At 34.2% G+C, this 25,924-nt stretch overlaps 1 protein-coding gene across 1 annotated transcript; it reads right to left on the bottom strand.

Annotated features, from left to right (window-relative positions):
* On the bottom strand, window positions 1-23,093 carry LOC128126432 (wall-associated receptor kinase 2-like). Its single transcript, XM_052764303.1, has 3 exons — window positions 22,180-23,093; window positions 21,835-22,011; window positions 1-1,549 (listed from the first exon to the last, which is right to left on the bottom strand). The coding sequence occupies exons 1-3, from the start codon at window positions 23,069-23,071 to the stop codon at window positions 339-341; spliced, it is 2,280 nt and encodes a 759-aa protein (XP_052620263.1). The 5' UTR covers window positions 23,072-23,093; the 3' UTR covers window positions 1-338.
* Window positions 23,094-25,924: the final 2,831 nt, after the last annotated feature.

Raw genomic sequence — 25,924 nt, 5'->3', positions numbered from 1 at the left:
TAAAAGAAGCATGGTGCAAATTTTTTTATTAACTAAGAAGTCATGAACCAAATTTTAACAAACTATAAAAATGACGAACGCTTTTTATGTTACATATGTATCTCGAACTCATGCGAATAACAAAGGATCATATGGTAGTTAAAAGGAAACACCTAACAAAATCACTCAAATTACCCACGAGGTACTCTTGACGACAAACAAAGAAGTAAAAGCATATAAGCATAGACGACTCGACACAACTCAGTGAAGACGACAATAACAATGTTTTGAAAAAAGCATGGTCATGCTGATTCTCCAACAACCGGGACTAGTCTATATATTACAAGCACCATACAAACTTAGCGTGGTATGTTTTCTTGATCAACAATTCCTGTCGAACCCGAGTAAGATTCCCGCTCGTTAGTACTATGTGGGATTAACGGGACAGCATAAAGATCAGATTGCTCTACTTCTAGAATTAGGCTTTTGGTTTCATCACGTGTTTCTTGACGTTGAACCCATGGATGAGTTGAAAACTTTCTTAAACCCTCTAACTCCATTGCCACCTCTGTCATGGTAGGTCTATTTTCTCCTAATAAGTTAAGGCATTTCTTTGCGATCTCAGCTACTGCTTGTAACTGCTCAATAGTCCCTTCATGTAGCAACCGTGGTTCAACAATTTGGAATAAACGATTTTCGTTCATTGACTTGACAAAGTATGTTGCCAAATTCTTTTCCTCATTGGTTCTACCTGCACAAATGGGTTTTCTCCCGGTTAAGAGTTCTGCAACGACCACACCGAAGCTATAAACATCACTCTTATCGGTTAACTGACTTGTATGGTAGTATTCAGGATCCAAGTACCCAAGTGTGCCCTGAATAAGAGTAGTTACTTGATCGTGATCTAAAGGGACCAACCTCGAAGCACCAAAATCTGATACTTTTGTGGTGTAGTTTTCATCTAATAATATATTTGCAGACTTGACATCTCTGTGTATGATAGGCATAGCAGCTTGTGAGTGAAGGTATGCAAATGCAGTTGCAGCTTCAGTAGCAACTCTTAGCCGATTCTCCCATGATAACCAACTCATTCCGCCCAATCTATTATGAATGTGATAGAAAAGCGTGTTATTCGAGATGAATTCATAGACTAGTACTGGTACCTCCTCTTCCAAACAACAACCTAATAGCTTAACCACATTGCGGTGGATGATTTGTGTAAGGATCAAGACTTCATTGATGAATTGCTCTGCTTGGGTCCCATCAACTAGTTTAGACTTTTTTATTGCAACAACACGTTTATCCAACAAGATTCCTTTGTACACTATACCAGAACCACCTCGGCCAATAATTTGCTCCTCGGAATAGTTATCAGTAGCTTTTCGGAGCTGTTCACTACTAAACATAGTCACGGCATCACTAGCCCCTGGTGCCTTGAGCTTTTGTTTCAGAAACTCACCCCCGTTTTTCTCAAAAAACTTTTCTCGTAGCTTGTTCAGTTTCCTCTTCCTTATGCCAAAGCAAATGCCAGTTATGCCAGATAATATGGCTAGAAAGCCAAACACCAGAACTACATGCGAAAGGAAAACAAATAAAGCTCTACAATAAATATTTGTTTTTTGTATAAATTAAAATATAAAAGCATGTGTTAAAAAAGATCCATTAGGTAACAATGCACGGAATGTTTGTTTGTTTGAGAGTTTGTTTTTTGTATACATTAAAATATAAAAGCATTGTGACCAAGCTAGATTAAAAGACAGAAGCAATGCATAAACTAATTGAGCAAGATGCAGCGACGACTGTTGCAATGCACATCTTAACTGGTACTAGATCTTACGACTATTGTTGAACCTGTTGTCAATTGGCTAAAAATGAATATTGTTTGATGCCAGCAGTCGCTCTTGACTTGATGCATGGACTTAATGCTTAAAGTTCAAAACCCTGGCATGCTCATTGATCGTTGGGAATCTGAGTACGATTAATCTATTTTTGCCTTTGTCCAGGTAATAAGAGAACAAAAGATGTTATCTGACAACTATTGCGCAGGAGTAGTTGATGCAGATATCGTATGCGCAGGTGATTTTAAAAGAACCAAAGGGAAGAAATATGGAGGCTGAGAGAAGAGAAGAAGTTTGGTAAGGAATTGCAAAATTAATGAATACGGCCTCATAGAAGAAAAAATGAACTAAAAATATTAACATGGTCTTCTTAGCATATATCTTGTTAGCCTACATGTTTACGAGCATTTTAGCCTTTAGCTCATTAGGTTTGATCTTAACTAATATTTATTCTCTCTTTTCTTGTTTGTAGCTTTTATGTTTTTCATCAAGAACCTTGTAATTTCTCTCTTTCAATAATCAGATAGTAATATTATCATATGATATCAGAACGGATGTTTGATACGTTGTTAGAAGGTTTTGTAGCAGTCATCTGTGGTCTTAGCTAAGGTTGTTGTAGTCGTTTCGTTTCCAATCTGTTTGATGCTTCTTCATTGCTAGTGTTCGTTTGCTTGTTGGTATTTGATTGTTGTTGTTGTTAGTTTGTTGTTGTTGTTCGATCTCTTATTGTTCGATTAGTTGCTTCCGTTGGTTTGTTACTGTTCTCATTCTATGTACTTGTTTAGCAAAAGTCGTTGTTAGCTGGAAGCGAGTAGCGGGTGGCGGGTAGCTGGTAGCGGGAAGTTGTGGCTTTTACTTTGTTATATGAAAGTTAGGCAAAAATAGTTGGAAGCTTTTAAAATATATAAAATTACATAAAAGGACAATTAATATATATATATATATATATATATATATATATATATATATATATATATATATATATATATATATATATATAAGGGTAATTATGGAAATTGATTTCAAAAGCTCAATAGCATTTTGTTAAACACTACGTGAAGTAGCTTTTAGATTTGGAGTGTTTTGTTTAAACTAAAAATTAAATGCCCGTACCGCCAAATGAAGATTTTTATATAAACTAGAGCGTTTTATCAAAAGCTAAAAGCTAGAAGCTCCCAGACGCTTCCAAAAGCTTCGTGTCAAACACACACTATGATTGGTTATATGTTGTTGTGGTTATTAATATATTGCCAACATGACTGGAAATGATGATTCCCTTCAGGCAATTGGTATTTGATTAGATGGAAAGTATTATACTTATTGGAGTTATGTTATGAAGAACTTCCTTTGAGGGAAGAATATGTGGGGATATGTCACTAGGACTAAAGACAAACCTTCAATGCCTCAAGCTGAGAATTTCGATTTGTTGGTTGATGTTTGGGAGTAGACCTGACAATTCGTGTATTCATGTCATGAAAACATGTTAGCCACGAATTTGATACGATACAAATACACGAAGAGAAATAAGCGTTTTCTCAATTTTAAAGATGTATTCATGTCGTGTATTCATGTCGTGTCATGTCTCTCACAAAGTCGTGTATTTGTGTTTCAAATTGCTAAGTCTACTTGGGAGACTGATAACTCCAAGGTCATTACTTGGATTAACAATTCTCTTACATAATCTAGTGGTATGCATTTGACTAAATATGACAAAATAAAGGAAGTTTTGAATCATTTAGAGAAACTGTATACTTAGTCTAACTTTGCTAAATAATATCAATTAAGATATGATATCCGTGTTCTTCAATAAAATAATATGAGTATTCAAGATTTATATGTTACTATGTCTAATTTGTGGGATCAATTGGCTCTTACTGAATCTAAAGAGTTAAACGATTTTAAGTCTTATATTTCTAGGAGGGAAGAACAACGTTTGGACCAGTTTTTAATGTCGTTGTGTTCTGATTTTGAAGGCCTACGTGGAATGATTCTTCATCGATCCCCCCTTCCCTCGGTGGATTCTATTTTTCATGAGTTGATTGCTGAAGAGACTCGTATCAAGTCTTACGCGGATAAATTATTTAAAGCAACCTCCATTCCAACTTCCAGTCCTGCTTTGCTTGCTGTTTCCTCTAATCAATCTCGACAAACTCCAAGGGTTACTTATGATGAGTATGCATTCTGAAAACAGAAAAATCATTGGAAAGCTCAGTGTCCATTGTTAGTCAACAAGTGTAAATCTGGTCAGCCTCAGTCGGGACAACAGAATAGGTCTGGTCAGCAGATGTTTCAGCCACGTTCCTCTAGTACTCGTCCATGGACACCTCGTCCTCCATAGTTTGATGTTGCTGCTACACCACCAGTTGACACAGAATCTGTTGGAAACGTGTCACAATCTACATTGAATCAAAAGGTTTTTGAGAGTTTCAAACAGTATTTGGCCTCTAATCCCACTACCATGTCTGCATCTATGTCTCACTCTGGTCCTACTTCATCCGGTACCTCAGGTATTCCCTCATCTTTGTGGATTTTAAATTCGGGTGCAACCCATCACATGACTCCTCATTTGTCATCATTTACTTCTTTGTCATATGTGTCATCTATCTCTGTTATGTCTGCTAGTGATACATTTATGCCATTCGAGGGTATTAGGTATGTTTCTATTTCTCATATCACTATCCTTGATGTTTATTACATTCCAAAACTTACTTTGAATCTTGCTTCAGTCAGTCAGTTGTGTAAGTCTAGTAATTGGGTATTCTTTTATGATTCTGTTATATAGGATCAACACACCCAAAATGTGATTGGGATCAGCCGCAGGGTGGGGTAACTGTATGTCTTGGAGGTTCTCAAAGTGTCTGATGTTTCTGCCTCCAACATTGATTTGTCTTCTTTTCATTTGAGTCCTTTGGCGTCTAAGTTTTATCTTTGGATTTCTCGTTTGGGACATGTGTATGTATCGCATTTGAGTTTTCTAGCATCTAGTGGTGTTTTGGGTCATTTGAACACTGGTGAGATTTTTAATTGTAGTGGTTGTAAACTGGAAAAATTCTCTGCTTTACCTTTTATTAAAAGTATGTTTTATTCTACTGTTCCTTTTGATATTATTCATTCTGATGTATGGGGTCCTACACTAGTATCCACAAAAGGTGGGTCGACCTATTATACATCTTTTACAGATGATTATACTTGATATACTTAGGTTTATCTTATGAAATGTAGATCTGATTTCCTTGGCATTTACAGTAGTTTTAGAGCTCTTGTTAAAAATCAAAATCCGGCTATGATCAAGTGATTCAGGTGCGACTTAGGGGGTGAATATACCTCTAACAATTTTACTTGGTTTCTTGCTTCGGATGGTACCATACACCAGCCATCGTGTATTGACACTCCTCAGCAAAACAATGTGGCAGAACGAAAACACTGTCATATTGTTGAGACAGACCGCTCATTGCTCCTGTCTACACAGGTTCCTAGTGCGTTTTAGGGAGAAACAGTACTAACTATTTTTTATGTGATTAATTGTATCCCTACTTCATTGAATTCAAGAATGTCTCCTTTTAAGAAGCTATATGATCACCTACCAGACTACTTTGCCTTATAAGTTTTGGATGTACTTGTTTTTTTCTTCGGCCTCGTGTTGAGGGGAACAAGTTGGGGCTGGAATCTGCTATTTGTGTATTTTGGGGTATGTTGTTGGAAAGAAAGGATATTGTTGCTATGATCCTGGGAGTCTACAGTTATATGTTTCTCGACATGCCACTTTGTTGGAACATATTCTTTTCTACTCGATTATTGATACAACCCACAATATAACGAAGTTAAATCTTCTACATATTGATCCTTTCGGTGAGGAGATAGAGACTCGATATCCATCTATGTCGTCTAATCCTTCAGCTCATGACACTCCCACTTCTTCAGAGATTTCATCGACTTCTCCTCCTCCTGAGTATGCCCCTTCGACTGTTGAGATTGAAGATCCACTTCCACCACCACCCTTCAGGAGGTCTACTCGTCCTATCAAGTCCACCAAGCTTCTAAATTTTACTTATTCTTCGTACTCATGATCATTTGCTTCCTTTATAGATAGCATCCACCATTTTGTATAAACCTGAAGCGTATAAAGAGGTTGTATTAGATTCTCTTTGATAGAATGCTATAGCTAAGGAACTCACTTCTCTTCCTTGAATTCATACATGGGATTTGGTTTCCCTTCCTCCTAGTAAATATAGGATTGGTTGTCGCTGGAGTACAAGATAAAAACAAAATCTGAAGGGTCTGTTGAGCGGTACAAGGATAGAATTGTAGAAAACGGGTATTCCCAACAGTATGGTTTGGAATATGAGGAGACCTTTGCCCTAGTGGCAAAGATGACGACAATTCTTACTATGACTGCAGTTTCATTTGTTCGATAGTGGAAGATCTTTTAAATGGATGTCAAGAATGCCTTTTTGAATGGTGGCCTCCATGAGGAGGTTTATATGTCTCCTCCCCCAGGAATTCAGCATTATTCGGGTGAGGCTTGTCGGCTTCGCAAAAGCTTTGTATGGTCTCAAGCAAGCACCTCGTGTTTGGTTTGAGAAATTCTCCACAATGATTACCTCTCTTGGATTTTTTCAGAGTGATCATGATTCGACTTTGTTTATTATATGCTCGAGTACAGGACAGATTCTTTTGTCCTTATATCTGGATGACACAATCGTTACTTGTGATGACCATAGTGGTATTGACTCTTTGAAGGATTTGGGTTTGCTGCATGGCACTCAGTTTCTGAGATATCTTCATGGCACTCAGTTTCAAAACCTCTTGTTTCCCTCAACGTAGTCTCTTGCGTTACGTGCCTTTAGTGATGTTGATTGGGATGGTGATCGTCATGATCGTACATCCACCATCGGATTCTGCATGTTTCTTGGAGAGTCTCTCATTTCATGGAATAGCAAGAAAAAAGACATCGTCTCTAGATCGTCCATGGAGGCTGAGTATTGTGCTATGGATGTGACAACCCGTGAGATTATTTGGTTACGATGGCTTCTTGCAGATATGGGGATTCACATTTCTTCACCTACTCTCCTGAATTGTAATAACAAAAGTGTGATACAAATTGCGAAGAATTCTATTTTCCATTGGCGGACAAATCACATATAGATTGATTGCCACTTCACACGTCATCACTTACAACTCGGAAGAGAGAGGCTCTCGTTTGTTTCATCAACCTTGCAGCATGCGGATATTTTTACGAAGGCTCTATTAGTGTCTCGGTTTTGTTTTTTGTGTGACCAACTCTCAATGCTTATTGTTGCGGCATTATGAGTTTGAGGGGGTGTTAGCCTATATGTTGTTAGCCCATGTGTTTATGGGCCTTTTTGCCTTTAGCCCATTAGGGTTTGGTCTTAGCAAATATTTATTCACCTTATTCTTGTTTGTATCTTTTATGCTTTTCATCAAGAACCTTGTCATTTCTATCTTTCAATAATCATATGGCAATATTATCAAGTCTTAGTATTTTACTTAGATTCCATATTGATAAGATTTTTATAATTTAATAATTATCCTTATTTTAGGAAACTTTTTTGTTTTAACGTTTTTGCATTGGAGGACTCCATCAAGTCTAGTATAAATAAGGTGTTATGTATTATGATTAAATTTCCAGTTTTTACTTTTGATTCAATAAGATACATAGAGATCAAGTAATATTTCTAGAAAAGTTTTTCTCTCCTATTTTTTTTCTTCCGCCCTTGTTCCTACTAATGTCCCCTTTTAAGTTTTCTTCTTTGTTTTTCCTTTCATAAAAGAATCAAATGAATTGATTCTTATATAACCTTATTCTTAAAGAATAGAGTGAATTGATTTTCAATTTAGTATCAGACTGAATCTAGTATAGCAACTATGAAGTGTTGCAATGCCAAACAAAAAAGAGTAACCCTCGTTTCAGTATCCAATGTTGTCACGATCACATTATGTTGCATCGGCCATCAGGATGAGTATATATATATATATATATATATATATATATATATATATATATATATATATATATATATATATATATATATATATATATATATATATATATATATCAAGAACACCAAAAAGGTTGAGAATACTTGAATAAATCTGGACCTTTCAATTATTAAGACCGATGGCTATTATACATGGGCCATTAATGTAAATATAAAAAGTTATATGATGAAATTGAAAATTGATAATAGACGATAAGGGTATTTTGGGGATATCAATTTATTTGTTACCTTAACACCCATTTCCCGAGTTCAACCTAACGAAAGAAAAGAAAGGAAATGGGTGGAAATGAGAAGAAAGTAAAACAAATTGGTGTTCTCGAGTTTCATTAAAGGAATGAAGTGGAAGGAAGTAGAGAGAAATGGAAGTATCATTTTCGCTCCTAACTTTTCTTCCAATTTGGAAGTATTTGGAAAGATATAACAAAATGATTAATTTTTCTCCAACTCCGAAACACAAAAGAAAACTTTATTTACCTTTCCTTTCTCTTATTTTCTCTCCTGGATTTTTTTCTCTTCTTTTCTTTTATTTTCTTGAACTTAGGAACTAGGCGTAAAACTAGCCATCTTCTTTTCTCTACGTTACCTATCATATCTTAAGAAGCAACCCCCAAACAAATTTGTATAGTGTTCTACTAGTGTTATCAGTGCCTTACAACAACTGTTAATTCTCATCTGGATAATATCGTGGCCACCACCGCTCCTCTCTTTCTTTCTCGGGGACAATTGATGACCCCTTCCCACCTGTTCCTTCGTATCGACTAACATTGGACCACCGGTGAATCACCCTACTAATTGAATATAATCATCTCTCTCTCTCTCTCCCTCTCTCTCTCTCTCTTTAAAATAGGGTTCGACATGGATGGTTCTAGAAACACCATCATCGTCCACCTTAACCTACCGATTACGCCTCATATCAAGATAATCTTCTACACTTTTTTTCTGACTGGATGTAAACCCTCACGCACATTCATTGCCAACATCAGTTCAAACGACCATCTGAACGAGGCCTTCATCTTTTGTGATCCTTTACTGCACAATAACAACTGATTGATGGGATTTACGCACTCTCTCTCTCTCTCTCCCTCTCTCTTACTTTCTGTTCTAGAACTATAGGTGCTTTTGGCTATCCCCGCCGAACTGTTTCTTTCATCTCCTGCGGTGGTTCTTCCCTCCGCCTTCATCTCCCCTCCTCGAACGAACTTCACGTCTCTTTGGAAACAAGTTGTGTTGATTTTTAGGAACATTTTGACTGAATATCATATACTCCAGGACCATTATTTTTTATAACTTATGACTCTTGTGTTTCTTCATGTTATATACATTGTATGAGTGTAAGAAAGTAGACGGAACCTGAACGATTTATCATTTTCAATTCAATACAAGGCTTGTGAAGCCGACACTTATGCATTTTTAATTATACAACTTCCTTGTTGGCTTAAATTTACACCTATTTAATTGTCTATCTATTGTACTATCTTTGTTGAAATCAAACAAGTCGGTGGCTTTTTTCATCAATAACACCCCCACGTTAATATCATCTTACTACAACGATACCTATTTTGTTTAATTGTTGTGCATGGGATATGCGTGTCATAGTGGTAACATGCTTAATTTCAAGATTTTTTTTGGATTCCTCTTTTATTTTATGAGATAATGACAACTTGACAATTCTTTTCGTAATGAAATTAAAAGAGGATCTTCTTATGTTACTGAGTATTGTTGAAGTTCTTTTTAATGGTATTCCCATTGATCCCATGGTAAAATCTCATTCATACATATGTTAAACAAAAACATCAAAAGGTAAGTAGGTTTAGAGGTAAGTCAAGAATGGGAAGAGGCGATTAAATGCTTCAACAAACTCTCTTGTCGAGTTTTTCAAAAGAAACTTATTTTAGCATAGTATATAACTTGGTTTGTAACAGTTTGGTGGTGATTTGGGTGTGATGTTGGGATATTATGGTGGTTGTTGGCGGCATGAACAAATGAAAACGATGGACTGATTGTAGTTTGAATGTGGTCGGGACAATCTTGATAAGATTAGGGTAGTAGCAGGTGGTGTTGGGTGATTGTGGAGTTGTTGTTCACTTATGATTTAATCCAAGGAAAATCATGATAAAAACATATACGGATTTATTCATTTATGATTAAATGGGTATTATTTTTTTGATTATAGAAGTGTATTCAAATTATTAGAGGTGTTTTCATTTGTGATTGAAGTGCATTCATTAGTGATTTGAGATGTTTGCTCTTTTGCTCAACAAATGAGAATGAAACATATACTCTTGTTCATTTTTTTTTAGATACAACTTACATTACGTATATTCAATTATAATTAAAGTTATATTAATTTGTGAAAATAATGCAATAATATTGCATTCTATATTATTATTGCATAGTATTTATTTATGATCATAGGAAAATAGTTAATTACTACATTGTATTTTTTAATTCCTTTTTTTTCTTTTGTTCATTTATGAATGAAACCGTATGAAACAATCCTCCCTAATAAATAAAAAACTTTTTGTCACTTTTCAATTTCTTATGCATTTGGACACATGTAATTTTATGGTTAATTCTTAAAAATTAATTTTCACTTGTCATTTTGTGGTAATTTTTTATTTTCTTAATTAACTATCTAATTTTTAGGTTATAGAAAGTAATTAATGTTTCATTAATTTGTTTCCTTATATTTTCAAATTTTAATATATTTCCTTCAATATATATAATTCAAAATTGACATGTTTCTTTTAAAGTTCATTGTCATTTTAGGCAAAATGGTCTATATAAAAAAATAATCAAACTTTGTTGCTTTTTATTGACAAACTAAAATAAAATGTTATATGGTCAAAATATAATTATTTTTATGTAGTTTGTTTTATTAATATAAATTGAATTATTTATTTATTCATCATTTTGTTTGTATATATATTTTGAAATTTTATTTTAAGAAATACTTAATGTTTACACTTTTATATTTAATATTTTCTTTTAAAAAATATTTAAAGTTTATATCTCCATATATAACTTTTTTAAATCAACCCCTGTAGTATATGGGTTTCACATCTAGTTCATATAACAAAGAAAAGGTGTACGCTTTGTCATTATTAATTTTCTTATATTTCTTTGTAAAAAAACTAACATTAAGTTTTATCCATATATCATAATTTATTATGAATGAATACATATTAATATAAAATGAATATTCCAATAAAAATGAAAGGAAAAAAAAAATTTTCAAGACTTCTTTGAAAATAAACAACATAAAGTTTTATCCTGGTTTGATATTATGGTAGTTATGAAAATCCTTATTTTTTTAGTAACTATGAAATTAAAACTTCATGATATATATATATATATATATATATATATATATATATATATATATATATATATATATATAGAGAGAGAGAGAGAGAGAGATGGCTAGGTTTAAATATAGATTGATATCTATTGTGCAGATATATGGACAATGCCATTCTGTAAAAATAACAAAGAAAATATGTTAGTTGATAATAGGAATACGTTCAATCTTACATAACTATTATCATTATCACAAATTCTCACTAATTAAATCGTCTATAAGGTTATTATAGACTTTTTATTATTATTCTCATTCAGTCAGAATGTTTATTGAGTCGTATTATGTAAGAGTAAAAGTGAGTGAAAAACGATGTGTGAGAACAAAAATGAATAAGAATTAGTGAGAATGCATAAAAATGATGATAGTTATGTGAGGTTGAACGTATTCATATTATTAAACAACTTATTCTCTTAGTAAATCTGATAGAATAGCATTGTTCACACGTCTGCACAATAGTTGTCCATCCACATTATATCCTAGCCCTATATATATATATATATATATATATATATATATATATATATATATATATATATATATATATATATATATATATAGGGCTAGGATATAATGTGGATGGACAACTATTGTGCAGACGTGTATATATATATATATATATATATATATATATATATATATATATATATATATATATATATATATATAAAGTCAGGATCTTTTGCGAACCAATACTTTCCCGCGAACTTTTTTCGTGTGATTTTTTTGAAAGTGACTTAAGACACTAAGTCGATCAGATAGAATTTCATTCACAAAAAAAAAAAAAAAAAAAAAAAATCTCGAAAAAAATGTGCTTATGGAAAATGCATATATTACATCATGTTGTATCATATTTACATTTGTAATTGTCCAAAGCTCATAAACTTCAACACATTACTTGATTTACTTCAAAAGATTTATGATGTTCATCTACATCTTCCTCCTACGTTATGTCTTTTTGTTTTCGAACAACTACTGGGCTATGTAAACTACAGTTGAAAATGAAAAATGATGTAAGAGATACATAAATGAAATAATTCCAAATTTTTTAGAAAGAAATCAATCTATGGGTTGAAAATTAAAAACCTTGAATGATTACAAATGAAAATATGATGTAAAATGATGTAGTATACTAGGATTGAGTACCTAAGCTTATATCATGCTCTAAGGTATATATATATATATATATATATATATATATATATATATATATATATATATATATATATATACACGTCTGCACAATAGTTGTCCATCCACATTATATCCTAGCCCTACACTTGAGGCATCCACTTGAGGCATCAACCACAAAAGAAAGGTATGTTATTCTACTTAAAGTTTTATATTACAAGTACCCCATAACATGCTAGTTTGTAAACTTTGGAAATCAATTTTGCATGTATTTTAGAGAAAACATAGATCCAAGGTTTCTAGGGTTGCATGTACACCATAGGAGTGTTAGAATGCTCAAAACCTAACAGTGGTATCAGAGCCTAGGCTTGTTTTCTTGATACTTGATGCAAACTTGTTGAAAAAGCTCAAAAATCTGTTATATGTAGCATGAAATCGCCGAGTCCATGGGGGGACTCGACGAGTCCATGTGATAATTCATCCTACTCGTCGAGTAGGTTCTTGTACTCGACAAGTAGGAGCCCCTGAATGTAGTTTTTCGAGTTTTGCTGCTGGAAATGGACTAGAAACATTACCCTAAACTGTTTTAGTGTTTTAAAACTTGTTTTAGATGGTGTAATGGTTATGCTAATCCATTTACAATGGCTAATATCAAAATTCCATGTTTTATATGTGTTAATATAATTCTTGAAATTTTGATATGAATGTTCATGTTCTTATGAGTTATTGTTAGATCATATGAATTATTTGCTGAATTGTTTAATGATTAATTCTTGATCAATTATGAGTTTTAATGGAATCCATAATTTGTCCTCAACTTATCGATTACCAAAAGTCACTCTTTTAAAGTCCGTATTAAAACACATAGGTTACATAAAATGAAAAGTCACTCATTTTAATAAACCATTAAGTCATAAGTTATGAAGCTGAAAAGTCTTGAATAGTTTTAAAACTTGCCCTCAAGTTTGGAATTTGTAAAGTCTCACACATTAATACTTTAATTCCAAATTGAACCTTAGAATTTTAAAAGTTTAAAATCCGTCCCTTATACTTCTATAATATTAAAATTTTAATTATTATTATTATTATTATTATTATTATTATTATATATATATATATATATATATATATATATATATATATATATATATATATATATATATATATATATGTATAAGAATAAGTCAGTATTACCGTTAGTAGGCCTCATTCACAAAGTCGGTCTATAAGGGGGTATAAGGTTACTGCCTATAAAATGGCGATTTAATGGGTGTCCACTCTCACCCACCGCTTCCTTGACTGGTGGAGGGTCGTTAGCAGAACGGGTAGGATAGGACCTTAATCCTCATTAAAAGTATAATGAAATTATAAAGTAACTAAACCTTTATAAATTCCCAACCTTAGTTACTTTAGAAAAATGTGAAATAGGTGCTAACCCATGAAATTACATTTTGCACCTTACCAAGTCGTTAGTGGAGCGCGTGTGGTTAACCGGCACACTAACAAGGACTAGTAAGAGTGGCAAAGGATGACTTAAGTTATATCATAGATCGGTGGAGCGTGTGTGGTTAACCGGAACATCGATTAGGTGATAAAATAAATGGTACCAACTCAATTTGCATGGTTATTCACACCTTGTTTGTGATCCTCGGAATCCCAGTCACAAACTTGAGAGGGCACAATCGAGATTTAAACATGCCATTGAAATTTCAATGAATCTCAAAAGATCTAGGAGTTTCAAATCCAATTAAAACTTAATAATTTATTTTGTTTTTCATGGTGGAAATTGGTAAATCATCATTTACCTACCTTCAAATATTTTATAGCTTGGATTACGGCATCCCTCTTCCAAGTTATGAAATAGTTTGTAGGGTCCTAGCCTTCATATTTCATTTGGGTGACTTATTAAGGACTCTTTATCTAATTAAAACTTGTCCTTCTTTTCTTTCAGATGTCTTCCAACACTATTGCTGGCTCAAACCTTACAGGCTCCTTTTCCCTCATGAACTTCTGTGGGAAAATCACTTTTGATGGTTCTAATTTCAATGAATGGATTAGGAACATCAGAATGATTACCCACTATGAGGACATGGAATATGTCCTTGACAAGGAGCTTAAGGTTATCAATGAGTCCACTGCTACTTCTGAGGAGATTGTGGAGTTCGCTGCACATGAGAGGGATGCTACTAAAGTATCTTGCATTATGTTGGCTACTATGACTCCCGAACTCCAGAAATCCTATGAAGATTTCTACCCCTATTAGATGCACCTGGATCTGATGGAAAGGCACCATCAGAGTGCACGTCAAAAGAGGTATGAAATTATCTCCTCCATGATAACAGCCAGGATGAAGGATGGTGAACCCATCACCGGTCACTTGCAGAAAATGCAAAGGTTCGTGGACCGGTTGCTAAATCTTAATGTGGACTTTCCTGAGGACATGGCGATTGATATCATTCTCCATTCCTTACCTCCAAGTTATGATCAGTTGCGTATGACTTATCATATGAACAAGGAGGAAGTCACACTTAGAAAACTTCAAGGACTTTTAAGGACCGCTGAAAGTGGCCTTGAAGGTAAATCGGTTGTTACTTCTACTCCTACTCCTACAACAGCCCCTATTCTGGTAATTGGTCGGGGAAAGGGGAAGAAGAGGAAGACCCCTTCGAAGGGTACCAAGGGAAAGTCTATTGATGGCTCCTCTTCAAGTGGGACCAAGAAAGGTCCCATTCCTCCTTCTTCAAACCCAAAGGAAGCACAATGCTTCTACTACCAGGAAAAGGGGCACTAGAAGCAAAGTTGCCCTAAATACTTGCAGGATGTAAAGGATGGGAAAGTTAAAACCAACCATGCAGGTACTTATACCATATTGTCTAATAAATTATTGCATACTAACTCTTGGGTGCATGATACAGGTTGTAGTATTCACATTTGTACTGATTTGCAGGGCCTAAGAAGTAGTGAAGAAGTGGAGCATGGGAAGATAAACATTATCATGGGCAATAGGAAAGCATCACCTGTGACCAAGATTGGAGTTTATTCTTTATTGCTTAATAATGAGTTAACTTTAGATTTGAATAAATGTTGTTACTCGTCAGAAATGGCGAGAAATATTATTTCCCTTCATAGTTTGTACAAGCAAGGATTCACATTTTCATTTGATAATAAAATTATTGGTGCTATTGATGCTTTTTATAATGATGTGTTTTATTTAAAAGCATTACCTTATGATGGTGTATATGAAACCGTGTCGATTGTAGACAGCTTAGGAAATAATGTATTTCATATTGATTCTTCAATTACCTTGGATAAAGCATCCTTGTGGCATTGTCGTTTTGGACATGTCAACAAGAAGCGCATAAGCCGACTCCAAAAGGCTGGAGTTTTGGAATCATTTGACCTAAAATCAGATGATAGTTGCGAGTCTTGTTTACTTGGAAAAATGACAAAGTCACCCTTCACTGGTACTTGTAAGAGGGGTGAAAGTTTGTTGGACCTCATACACACAGATGTGTGTGGACCCTTCAAAATTGCCACAAAGAGATGTTAATCGATACTATGTGACTTTTACTAATGATTACAGTAGATATGGATATATCTACTTAATCAAGCATAAGTCAGAAACCTTTGAGAAGTTCAAAGAGGTTAAGCAGGAAGTGGAGAATCAATTGGGCAAGAACATCAAGATGCTCCAATCCGATCGGGGAGGATAGTATCTTAGTATTGAGTTCCTTGATTATCTTAAGGAATGTGGGATTGTCTCACAATTGACACCTCCTAGGACACCATAGCTGAATGGTGTGGCTGAGAGGCGCAATCAAACCTTGTTGGACATGGTTCGTTCCATGATGAGTCGAGCTTTGTTACCAATCTCATTCTGGGGGTATGCCTTAAAGACTGCCGCCCATATCCTTAATCTAGTCCCTACCAAAAAGGTTGCCAAAACACCTCACGAGATGTGGACTGTGAAAGTTCCTAATTTAGACCACATCAATATTTGGGGTTTCGAGGCTTTCTTGTGGCGTGAGTCTCACGACAAGCTCGTACCTCGAAGTGAGAGGTGTATTTTCATCAGCTAGCCATAGAAATCCTTTGGTTACCTCTTCTACAGACCCAGTGAAAATATGGTCTTTGTGGCAAGGAGAGGAGTCTTTCGTGAGAGAGAATTTATAAGCCAAGGATGCAAATTGACCTTGAAGAACTCCAAGAGTCAAGTGGTGAAAGAACCTCAAACACTAGCGACCAACCTGAGGAGGAAACTCCTGTTGAGCCGATAGATGAGTTCGTACCTCCAAGGCATTCCACTATAGTTAGGAACACACCTGATTTTTATTATGGTTAACACATCACTACTGAAGGTGATACATTTATTAGTGACAGTACACTGATAGATTTGGATGAACCTAATAATTACAGAGAAGCCATGGTAGGCCACGAGTCTGCTAAATGGAAGGAGGCTATAGATAGCGAGATTCAGTCCATGTATGACAATCAAGTTTGGAACTTGGTTGACAATGTACCAGGTCGTAAGACAGTTGGATGCAAATGGATCTTCACGAAGAAGACCGACATGGATGGGAAGGTACACACTTACAAAGCGCGACTGGTGGCGAAGGGCTTTACTCAAACTCCGGGAGTTGACTATGATGAGACCTTCTCACCAGTAGCGAAGATTAAGTCTATTAGGGTTTTGCTAGCCATAACTGCATTTCAAGATTATGAAATATGGCAAATAGATGTCAAAACTGCTTTCCTTAATGGAAAGTTGGCTGAGGATGTTTACATGAATCAGCCGGAGGGCTTTGTCGATGCAAAGTACCCTAATAGAGTGTGTAAGCTTGAGAAATCCATTTATGGATTGAAACAAGCATCTTGCAGATGGAATCTTTGATTTGATGAAAAGTCAAAGAGTTTGGATTTTCGAGGAGCAAGGATGAGTCATGTGTATATGTTAGGACTAGTGGGAGTATAGTTAGTTTTTTGGTACTGTATGTGGATGACATACTACTCATAGGAAATGACATCCCAACATTGAGGGAGGTTAAGTCTTGGCCTGGGAAGTGTTTCGCTATGAAGGATAAGGATACTGAGAGACAGGAGTAAAAGACTAATTAGACTTAGTCAGAGTACCTACTTGGATAAAGTGTTGTAGAGGTTCAACATGGAGAATTCCAAGAAAGGGGACTTACCAATCCAGCACAATGCCAGACTGAGTAAGAGTCAGAGTCCGAGTATAGAGGCTGAGATAGCAGAGAAGAGTCGATTACAATATGCTTCCGCTGTTGGCTCGATCATGTATGCTATGACTTGTACTCGCCCCGATGTGGCCTTTGCTTTGAGCATGGTCATAAGATATCAGGGAAACCCTGGCAAGGCTCACTGGACTACGGTAAAGAATCTTTTCAAGTACCTACGGAGGACTAAGGATTGGGTTCTTACCCTCGGTGGGAGTGATGACTTGAGAGTAGTATGGTATAACGATGCTAGTTTTCAGACTGATAGGGATAATTTCTGCTCTCAGTCAGGCTGGGTCTTTACCCTAAATGGAGGAGCAATTACTTGGAAAAGTTCCAAGCAGGAGGCAGTAGCTGATTCTACTTGTGAATCAGAGTACATAGCAACAAGTGAAGTGGCAAAGGAGGCGATATGGCTAAAGAACTTCATTGGAGACCTTGGAGTTGTACTAGCTATACAGGAGCCTATGGAGATTTTCTATGATAGCAATAGTGTGGTTGCCTTAGCCAAGGAACCAAGAGATCATGATAGATCCAGACACATTGACAGAAAATATCACTTCATAAGACACAATATAGAAGAAGGACTCCTCGTGGCAAAGAGGGTATCTTAAAAAGAGAACCACGCAGATCCCCTCACGAAGGGACTGACTAGGGTTAGGCACTTGCAGCATGCGAGGAGCATCGGCCTGAGAGACGATATTAGTTTTAATAATTAGATAGTTATTTCTGAAACTTGTAAAATGTAATTGACATTTAATGATTGAATAAAAGTTGTTTATTTATAAGTAAGGTGTTACTATCTTATGTTAATCGTTTACTATTGTTTCAATTTTGCATGTTTTGACTTCCAGAATAATTATTTTATTCAAAATTCTCCGCAGTCGGTCATACGTTGGAAGTAGGTATTGAATTAAGACTGTCATGAATTTGACTTGTAAGATTTGTCTAAGGTGCATTAGACATGGCAATGGTTGCTACAACATTCATGAGTGCTCATAAGGTCTGAGTATTGGATTAAACCCATGCTCACTTGTATCACTTCATGGGATTTATCTCGAGTGATCGTGAGACGGTAATATCATATATATCTTCAAACCTAGAGATATGAGTTGTTAACTATGAGTTAGTTATCCATTGATTGTACAAAAATGCATTAGTAACTTGATGTCATAAAACGAGCTTTTGTGAATAATTCAACAAGTAGTTAGTACAAGCATATGGGTTGAAGTTTATCTGTTCCTTCTAGCAATAGAAGCGATATCTGGGCCCCTCGATGATTTGGTTTTGACTTATGTGTCGGGCCCGGTGAGAACCTAATTGATGTGTTCAATTTAGTTCTATGTCAAACAAATCATAGATCAAGAAACAACTGCTGGACAATAAGTACGACATTGTTCCATGTATTTGTCCGGCTGATATCTTGAGAACAGAGGATTATATGATCACTTATCTAAAATGGCGCTTCATAGTTCAACAGAGTTTTAAAGAGCTACGATTGTTGGTTGGTTCCTGAAGTTATACTTGCAACTACAGTTATCAAACTTATCCAAGTGTGAGACTGTTGGATAAGGTGTCTAAGTCCATAACTATATTTGGTATGAACTTGACCCGACCTGGCATGGTCCCTTTGGGTTGCACTTCACCTAACAATTTGTATGGATATATTTTTTAGAATAAGATGTTTATGATCTATTAATATATTATAAGTTATAATATATTAATATGAAATCATATTATTTAATTAGTGTTGATCAAAATTGATTTTGGAATTAATTTAGTGATCAAAAGAGGCTAATTAAATATGGACTCTTATATATATGGATTGGGCTAAGATTTATTTGGGATGGGCTAAGAGTATATGGAAGTCCATGGAGCTTTTAACCCATGGATCCTAGGTAAATGAAGAGTAATGGGTATTAGGGTTTAACTCTAATCCTCCATACTATATAAAGAGGCCCTTGGTTCTAGAATTGGCACTAGTGTGTGTGAGAAACAAAGAGTGGGTCGATTCTAGTGAGCATCATATTCTCTCAAGTATTTCCATGTTGTTTTGGGTGATTTGTGACACCACTTGAGGCATCCAGACTATTGGTGCTAGGCTCTAAAACTCCAAGAAATCAACCACAAAAGAAAGGTATGTTATTCTACTTAAAGTTTTATATTACAAGTACCCCATAACATGCTAGTTAGGTTGTAAACCTTGGAAATCAAATTTGCATGTATTTTAGAGAAAACATAGATCCAAGGTTTCTAGGGTTGCATGTACACCATAGGAGTGTTAGAATGCTCAAAACCCAACAGTTCCAAGGACACATGTATAGATACACCAATGATTAACGGAAAAATGTTGTGAACCTAAGTATGTTGAAACATACAAAATCATAGACTCTGATTCTCTCAATACAAAGGATTCAGTTGGAAGAATCTGTTTGATGATTGAGGCAAAGCTCTCTCATAAACCATCCTTCTGTAGAATACGCAGACATTGATAAAAAAAATGTGTTGGAAAGAAAGTGTTAGTGTTGCAAATGCAATTTTTCTTACAGCCAAGAAAAGAAGAGTTATTGAAGGAATTGATTATGGAGCAACACGTGAAGTAAAGAAAAATTAATGTCAATCGCGTTTGTGAGAGGTTGGATAATGGTTTCATTGTCATATTAAGTAACATTGGATAGTCAAGCTCTATTTATTCATCAAATTGCAACACATATAAAGTTGCTACAGCTTGTGCTTTAGCACTTGGAGTATAGAAGCTTATATACATCATAGATGGTCTAGTTTTGGATGAATGGGGTCATTTGATTAGGTTGATGACTCTTATATACAAAGTAAGATTGGTTCTAATTATGTAAATCCATTGGCGGGTAAGACTTTAATTCCATATTCAGTTTAAATTTTATTGATTATAACACCACCAATGGAATGGCATCGAATGACAGGTATACCATAACATTCCAGAATGATTTTGGTTTTGATACTAGAAATGGTATGTGATCAATTGAACAAGGGTTTGTCACTGGAGTGCAAGAAATAAAGAGTAGATCAAATGGGTATTATCAGAGTTGGTTGTGGAGGTGTTTAGAGAATTCAATTGTTAGATGGAACTAATGAGCAACGGGGTGTCATTCTGACAAAATCAACGGGAGCAGTCATGTTTGAAGAGATGAAAAGGTCGTTAGGAGTGAAGATAGCGAAAATTATTAATTAAGGAGAATATGTTGGCATAATTCAGAAACGAGGACAATTTTAGTCTCATGGGTATTTTAAGAAAGTTTCTTGTTTTGATGCTTTTGTATTGGATAAGGGCATCAACAATGGGGGTTTAATAAGAGTTAAATAGATGATGACTAGGATTGAATAAAAGTTTAATGGAGTGTGAGTGATGACATGGATGACAGTTGAATGAAAGAGTTGCATGATCATTGAGTGGTTCAATGGATTTAATCTTTTCTTTTTCAATTAAATTTAAAACCAAATATAGAAATCCATTAAACTTTGTAGGGTTTAATGAAGTGTGGATGTTAAAAGGTATATTTGAATAAAAAGTGAAAGTTTGATGTGACAATGATGTGCCAATCCATTGAACTCCCTAGAGTTCAATGGACTGTGGATGCCCTAAAGACTATGTTACGTCTAATATAAATAGGATGTTATATCTTAAGACTAAATTTTCATTTTTTAGTCTTATTAAAATAAAATATAAGATACTTGCAGATCAAGTCAAATTCCTAGAAAAAAATTTATTCCCCTGCTTTTCGTTCTTCCCATGTTCCTATTTTATCCCATCTTAAGTCTTCTTTTTTGTTTTTCCATTCATAAAAGAATCAAGTGAATTTATTCTTACATAGCCTCATTCTTAGAGGATACAGCGATCAAATTATGAGCGGATATAGTGTTTTGTGTTAATTGCTTATAAATGAATCCTATCTTAACACTGTGAACGACTCTTCTAGGAAGTTGCCTTCGATTATATCTTAAAATGTAAGATGGATTACTATAATCAAGACAAATGGAGTAGTGGTTTCTCAACACTCAAACTTGATCGGTAAAAAAGAGTTGATGGCCACATAAAGGGCTGTTTGATAACTTCTGATTTATGAAACCGGTATGAGGCATATCAAAGGCTATAAGATCAAATTAACTTCTAATTATGGCATCAAATATTCAGAATCTAAACTAGTCACAAGGAAAAGACATATTAAACAACCCTAGTTATGGTTATTATATAAAGTTTATTTGACCCAACAATATTTATGTGAAAGTGTATATACCTAACGAGATTACCACTTCTGAAAATTTTGAATCTTTAGCAACATGTCTACATCCATCTGCACTTTTTCCATCAGTCCCCTCGTATCCATGCAAACAAGTACAATTGTAACTTCCTGGAGTATTAGTGCAAAAGCCATAACAAGGGAAGTTGGTTTTGTCCTCGCACTCATTGATATCTGGGAAATAAAGATATTCACATGATATTATAACAAAGATGTACATAAAGTGATATATTCTATATTATTACCAATACCAACAACCGAGAAAACATATTGATCAACGTGATTGCTAATTAAGTACATAATATGGAGGGATTATCTTTGGCTTTTAATTTTGAAACTGACCTTGACAGCCTTGATCGAGATAAGGATTGCCCTCGTAACCTTCCTTACAGCTGCAGCGATACCCACCAGTATCTACGTCGTTGCAGGAGCTATTTCCCTTGCATGCCGTAGCCTGTGAGCAACTCCCTTCGCCTCCAACCACCCAATCGACAACAATTGGGACAATGGGATTTTTCCTAGTATTAAAATTTCTATCTTTCAAATCGTTTACACCACCAAAATCAAAGCTACCTTCCTCAGCAAGAAATGCAAAAGTGCAAGGATTGAGTGACATAACACTTGTATGGTTACCAAAGGTTTTGAATGAAGAATTGATATATCGAAGACCCTTAGGTATTGATGCTTGACAACACCCGATTCCTGAGCAGTTCCCATCGGGCACAACACTTTCTATGCTACAGAGTCCCAAACAACCACTAACGTAGTCGATTTCATTCAGCTTCCCATTCATCAAAACAAAGTCATCGCATCCGATGACAGTAAACTTGTTCTTCTGTGAAAAAGTTCGATAGCTTTTCTTTAACTGAATCCACCCGTCAGATATATCCGGTACACCAGCTTCGTCATAACATGCGTAAGCAATCGTATTGAAAATTCTCATCTCCGAATCTGAAATATTATGTATAGCGATGCTACTTGACCCAATAAAGAGCTTTGGGGGGTCATAATGAGTGGAATTGCATGTCAACTCAAATCCGTCATCTAAGTAACAGCCTTTGCCTATGCCGAAAGGGTATTTAACGGTCAAGTTCCCGCATTTTGTTTGGCACCCTGGCTTTGCTATGTTGCTAATGCCTGTAAGGTTGGCACTTACGAAGTTTCCCTCAGGCAACAAAGGCATCGATATTGTGAAATCGAAAGTAAATAGAACTAGTGTGAAAAGAAGAAGCATTGTTTTCTTGTTTTTTGTGTGATCAATTTCTTTGTTGTGTTTACTAAGATTTATCAGAGCATCTTATATAGGGCATGCAAAACTGCAAAGGAACATTAGTTTTGTCGAGTAATACGCATCAACTTCAAACAGTAATAAGGTACCCCACATTTTACGAAAATTTTGCATGAAATGCACCTGTGAAAACAAAATCTTCTTTCATTAATATGATAACTGAGTTGAATTTTCAACATATAAACTCTAAAGTATAAAACGGAATATACGTCATAATAATAATAATAATAAATAAATAAATTATAATAATATACCCTAAAAAATAAAATATTTTTGCCACATGTCATTTTGTGGTTATTTTCATTAAATGTTTTTCACGTGTCATTCTATGGTTTTTTCTATTTTATTAAATTTCATATAATATTTAGAATATAATGATTACAATAAATATAATAATAAATGCATATCAATTTCAAAAATTGACTTTCCTTCTAATTTCAACATATGTAAATTAAAACTTCATTAGTTTTCTTTGTTTATTTTTCTAAATTATTTGTTTCAATTTAAAAGATAAAAAACACTTTAATTTTAATAATTCAATATTTTTTTAAATTTTTCTTATAAATTCAAACTTTTTTAAATGTTTAGAATTTTTATATAAAAAAAATTTTAAATGAACCCATGTAATACATGGATTTTACTCCTAGTATATAAATAAATAAATAATAAATATTTTGTAAGTTATATTCAAACATTTAAGTACGATGTATTTTTAAACATGAATACTAATATTTGTCCATTGTGGTGATTAACCAAAAATCATATTATAATATAGAACTTTTCCTATTTTAGCGACTCCATTGACCGTGGACTTTGATTGTATGGTCTAGCTTTTAAACCCCGTTCCGGTTTACGATTGATGTCGAAAGAAGATTCTCACTGTCATAGGAATTAGGAAGCTAACAAATGATCATCTACATCAAACTCATGGCTAGCCACTCATGAATAAATTCTGAAGATAATCTATAAAAAATATCATTGGTTAAGAGAGTGTCGTAAATAAGATGCAACCATTGATTCTTCTAATATGCCAAATGGCTGCAAACAGACATATTAACGACCGAGACCATATTTAAATTTTATGGAAATAGAACAAGCTTCAAAAGAAGAATGATGATTTTTTTGCTTGTGGATGTCATTAAACGCATTTCTATAAAGATACTTCTTGAATTGACTTTGAAAAGTAAACGATGCATCTCTTAAATTTAAAGGAGAAAAACAAAAGCTATGAGGAATCTGAAAGTGCACTAAACATAAAAGAACTCGTCATGCCACCTTAAAGATACATAAATCAATGCTTAAACTTCACATGGAAATTTTATAAAATAGAAAATAACTTGATTTTAACAAGATATCCCATTTCTAGGATTCTATAATGGACTATCACCATAGGGATGAACATGGGTCGGTTCTGACCCAAAATTGAACCCAATCTGTTATAATTGGTTATAATCGGTTTTTAAATAATACAAACTGAACCCACTACCCAAGCTGATCGGTTTCATCTGTCAGGAACCCACTACCCAAGTTGATCGGTTTCATCTGTTAGTTTCTAGTTTTGTATCTGTTATGTTTCGGGTTTAAACCCAAACCCCTTCCCAACCAAAGTTTCTAAACCTTGAGAAATCAATATATATAGAGGCTTCGTATGATGGATGCTTCTTTTACAAAACTGATGTGGGATGAGAGTTTAAGGCAATCAAGAGATATGGAATTTAAAGCAATGAAGAGAGTTGACGTTTCTATCCAGCAGCCAATGTGGGACAATTACTTTTGTTCCTACCAAATAAAATATGGAAATCTCCCAAAAGAAAGATCCCTCAAGTTTGGTTCTATTAACACAAAAGTTATTCCTGATTTTTTTTTTTGCAATAAAGCCCAAAAAACTTGTAAATACTTGAAAAAAAAACTCTTGTTCCCGGCTAGTGCTGGTTTTTCGGGCTTTTCTAGAAATTTTAAGGATTTTTCTAAAAATAGACGATCAAATATGGCTTTTTCGTTCTCAAAATAAAGATACCATATACATTTTTTTCACTAAAAAACTCATTTTTTTTTATTAAAAAACACAATAATGATAATTTATATATCATTTTTGGGTTTTTTTTGTGATTTCTTCAATAAATATCATAAATAAAATCATAACTATATATCATTTTTAGCATTTATTTTTATAACTATTATAGCTCTTATAACGTTCTTTGGAGCTATTTAACCACGTTGGCAGTTAAGTTATGTGTTGTAGAACAACTTAAAGTTAATTTGGTCATTTCTAAAAACATAAAAACTCCCACCATTGACATTATTACACTTACGTTTCTTTTTTTATACCCAAAACCTAAAAAATTCAACAATAAAGGTTGCGTGTGGTTTAGAAGCGCGCTCCATAAAATAAATCAACAAAGTCCTCTTACATTATATATATATATATATATATATATATATATATATATATATATATATAATCATAATAATTGTAGTAATCGTATATATTTATTAGGATTTTAATAGATAATACCTTTAATTGTTTGAAATTAAAGTTGACAGATTTGAGAGAAAAATGGTGATTAAATGAATGAAAAAAAAAACTTAAAATCATCTATTTTTGAAGAACTACATCGGTTTTAGATAATCTGAGAGGAAAAAGCAAACAAGACATAAGATACTTCATAGAAACAAAAAACATCTTCGGATACATGATATTAATCAAATAATATTAAAGATTATTTAATGGATATCAAAAGTGAAATGAAACATTGAAGATCTTAGAAGTCGTATTGAGAAAAGCATGGAGACATGAGA

This window comes from Lactuca sativa, chromosome 5, assembly GCF_002870075.4.
Source record: "Lactuca sativa cultivar Salinas chromosome 5, Lsat_Salinas_v11, whole genome shotgun sequence".
Taxonomy (NCBI): Eukaryota; Viridiplantae; Streptophyta; class Magnoliopsida; order Asterales; family Asteraceae; genus Lactuca; species Lactuca sativa.
This window is presented reverse-complemented; position numbering and strand designations above follow the sequence as displayed.

What these genes read in the sequence shown, in the direction of transcription:
- LOC128126432 (XM_052764303.1), bottom strand. Translation starts at nt 23,071, where the DNA reads ATGCTTCTTCTTTTCACACTAGTTCTATTTACTTTCGATTTCACAATA. An exon ending in TCTCGATCAAGGCTGTCAAG is followed by an intron (nt 22,012 to 22,179) that starts GTCAGTTTCAAA and finishes TTTATTTCCCAG; the next exon opens with ATATCAATGAGTGCGAGGAC. An exon ending in AGAAGTGGTAATCTCGTTAG is followed by an intron (nt 1,550 to 21,834) that starts GTATATACACTT and finishes TTTCGCATGTAG; the next exon opens with TTCTGGTGTTTGGCTTTCTA.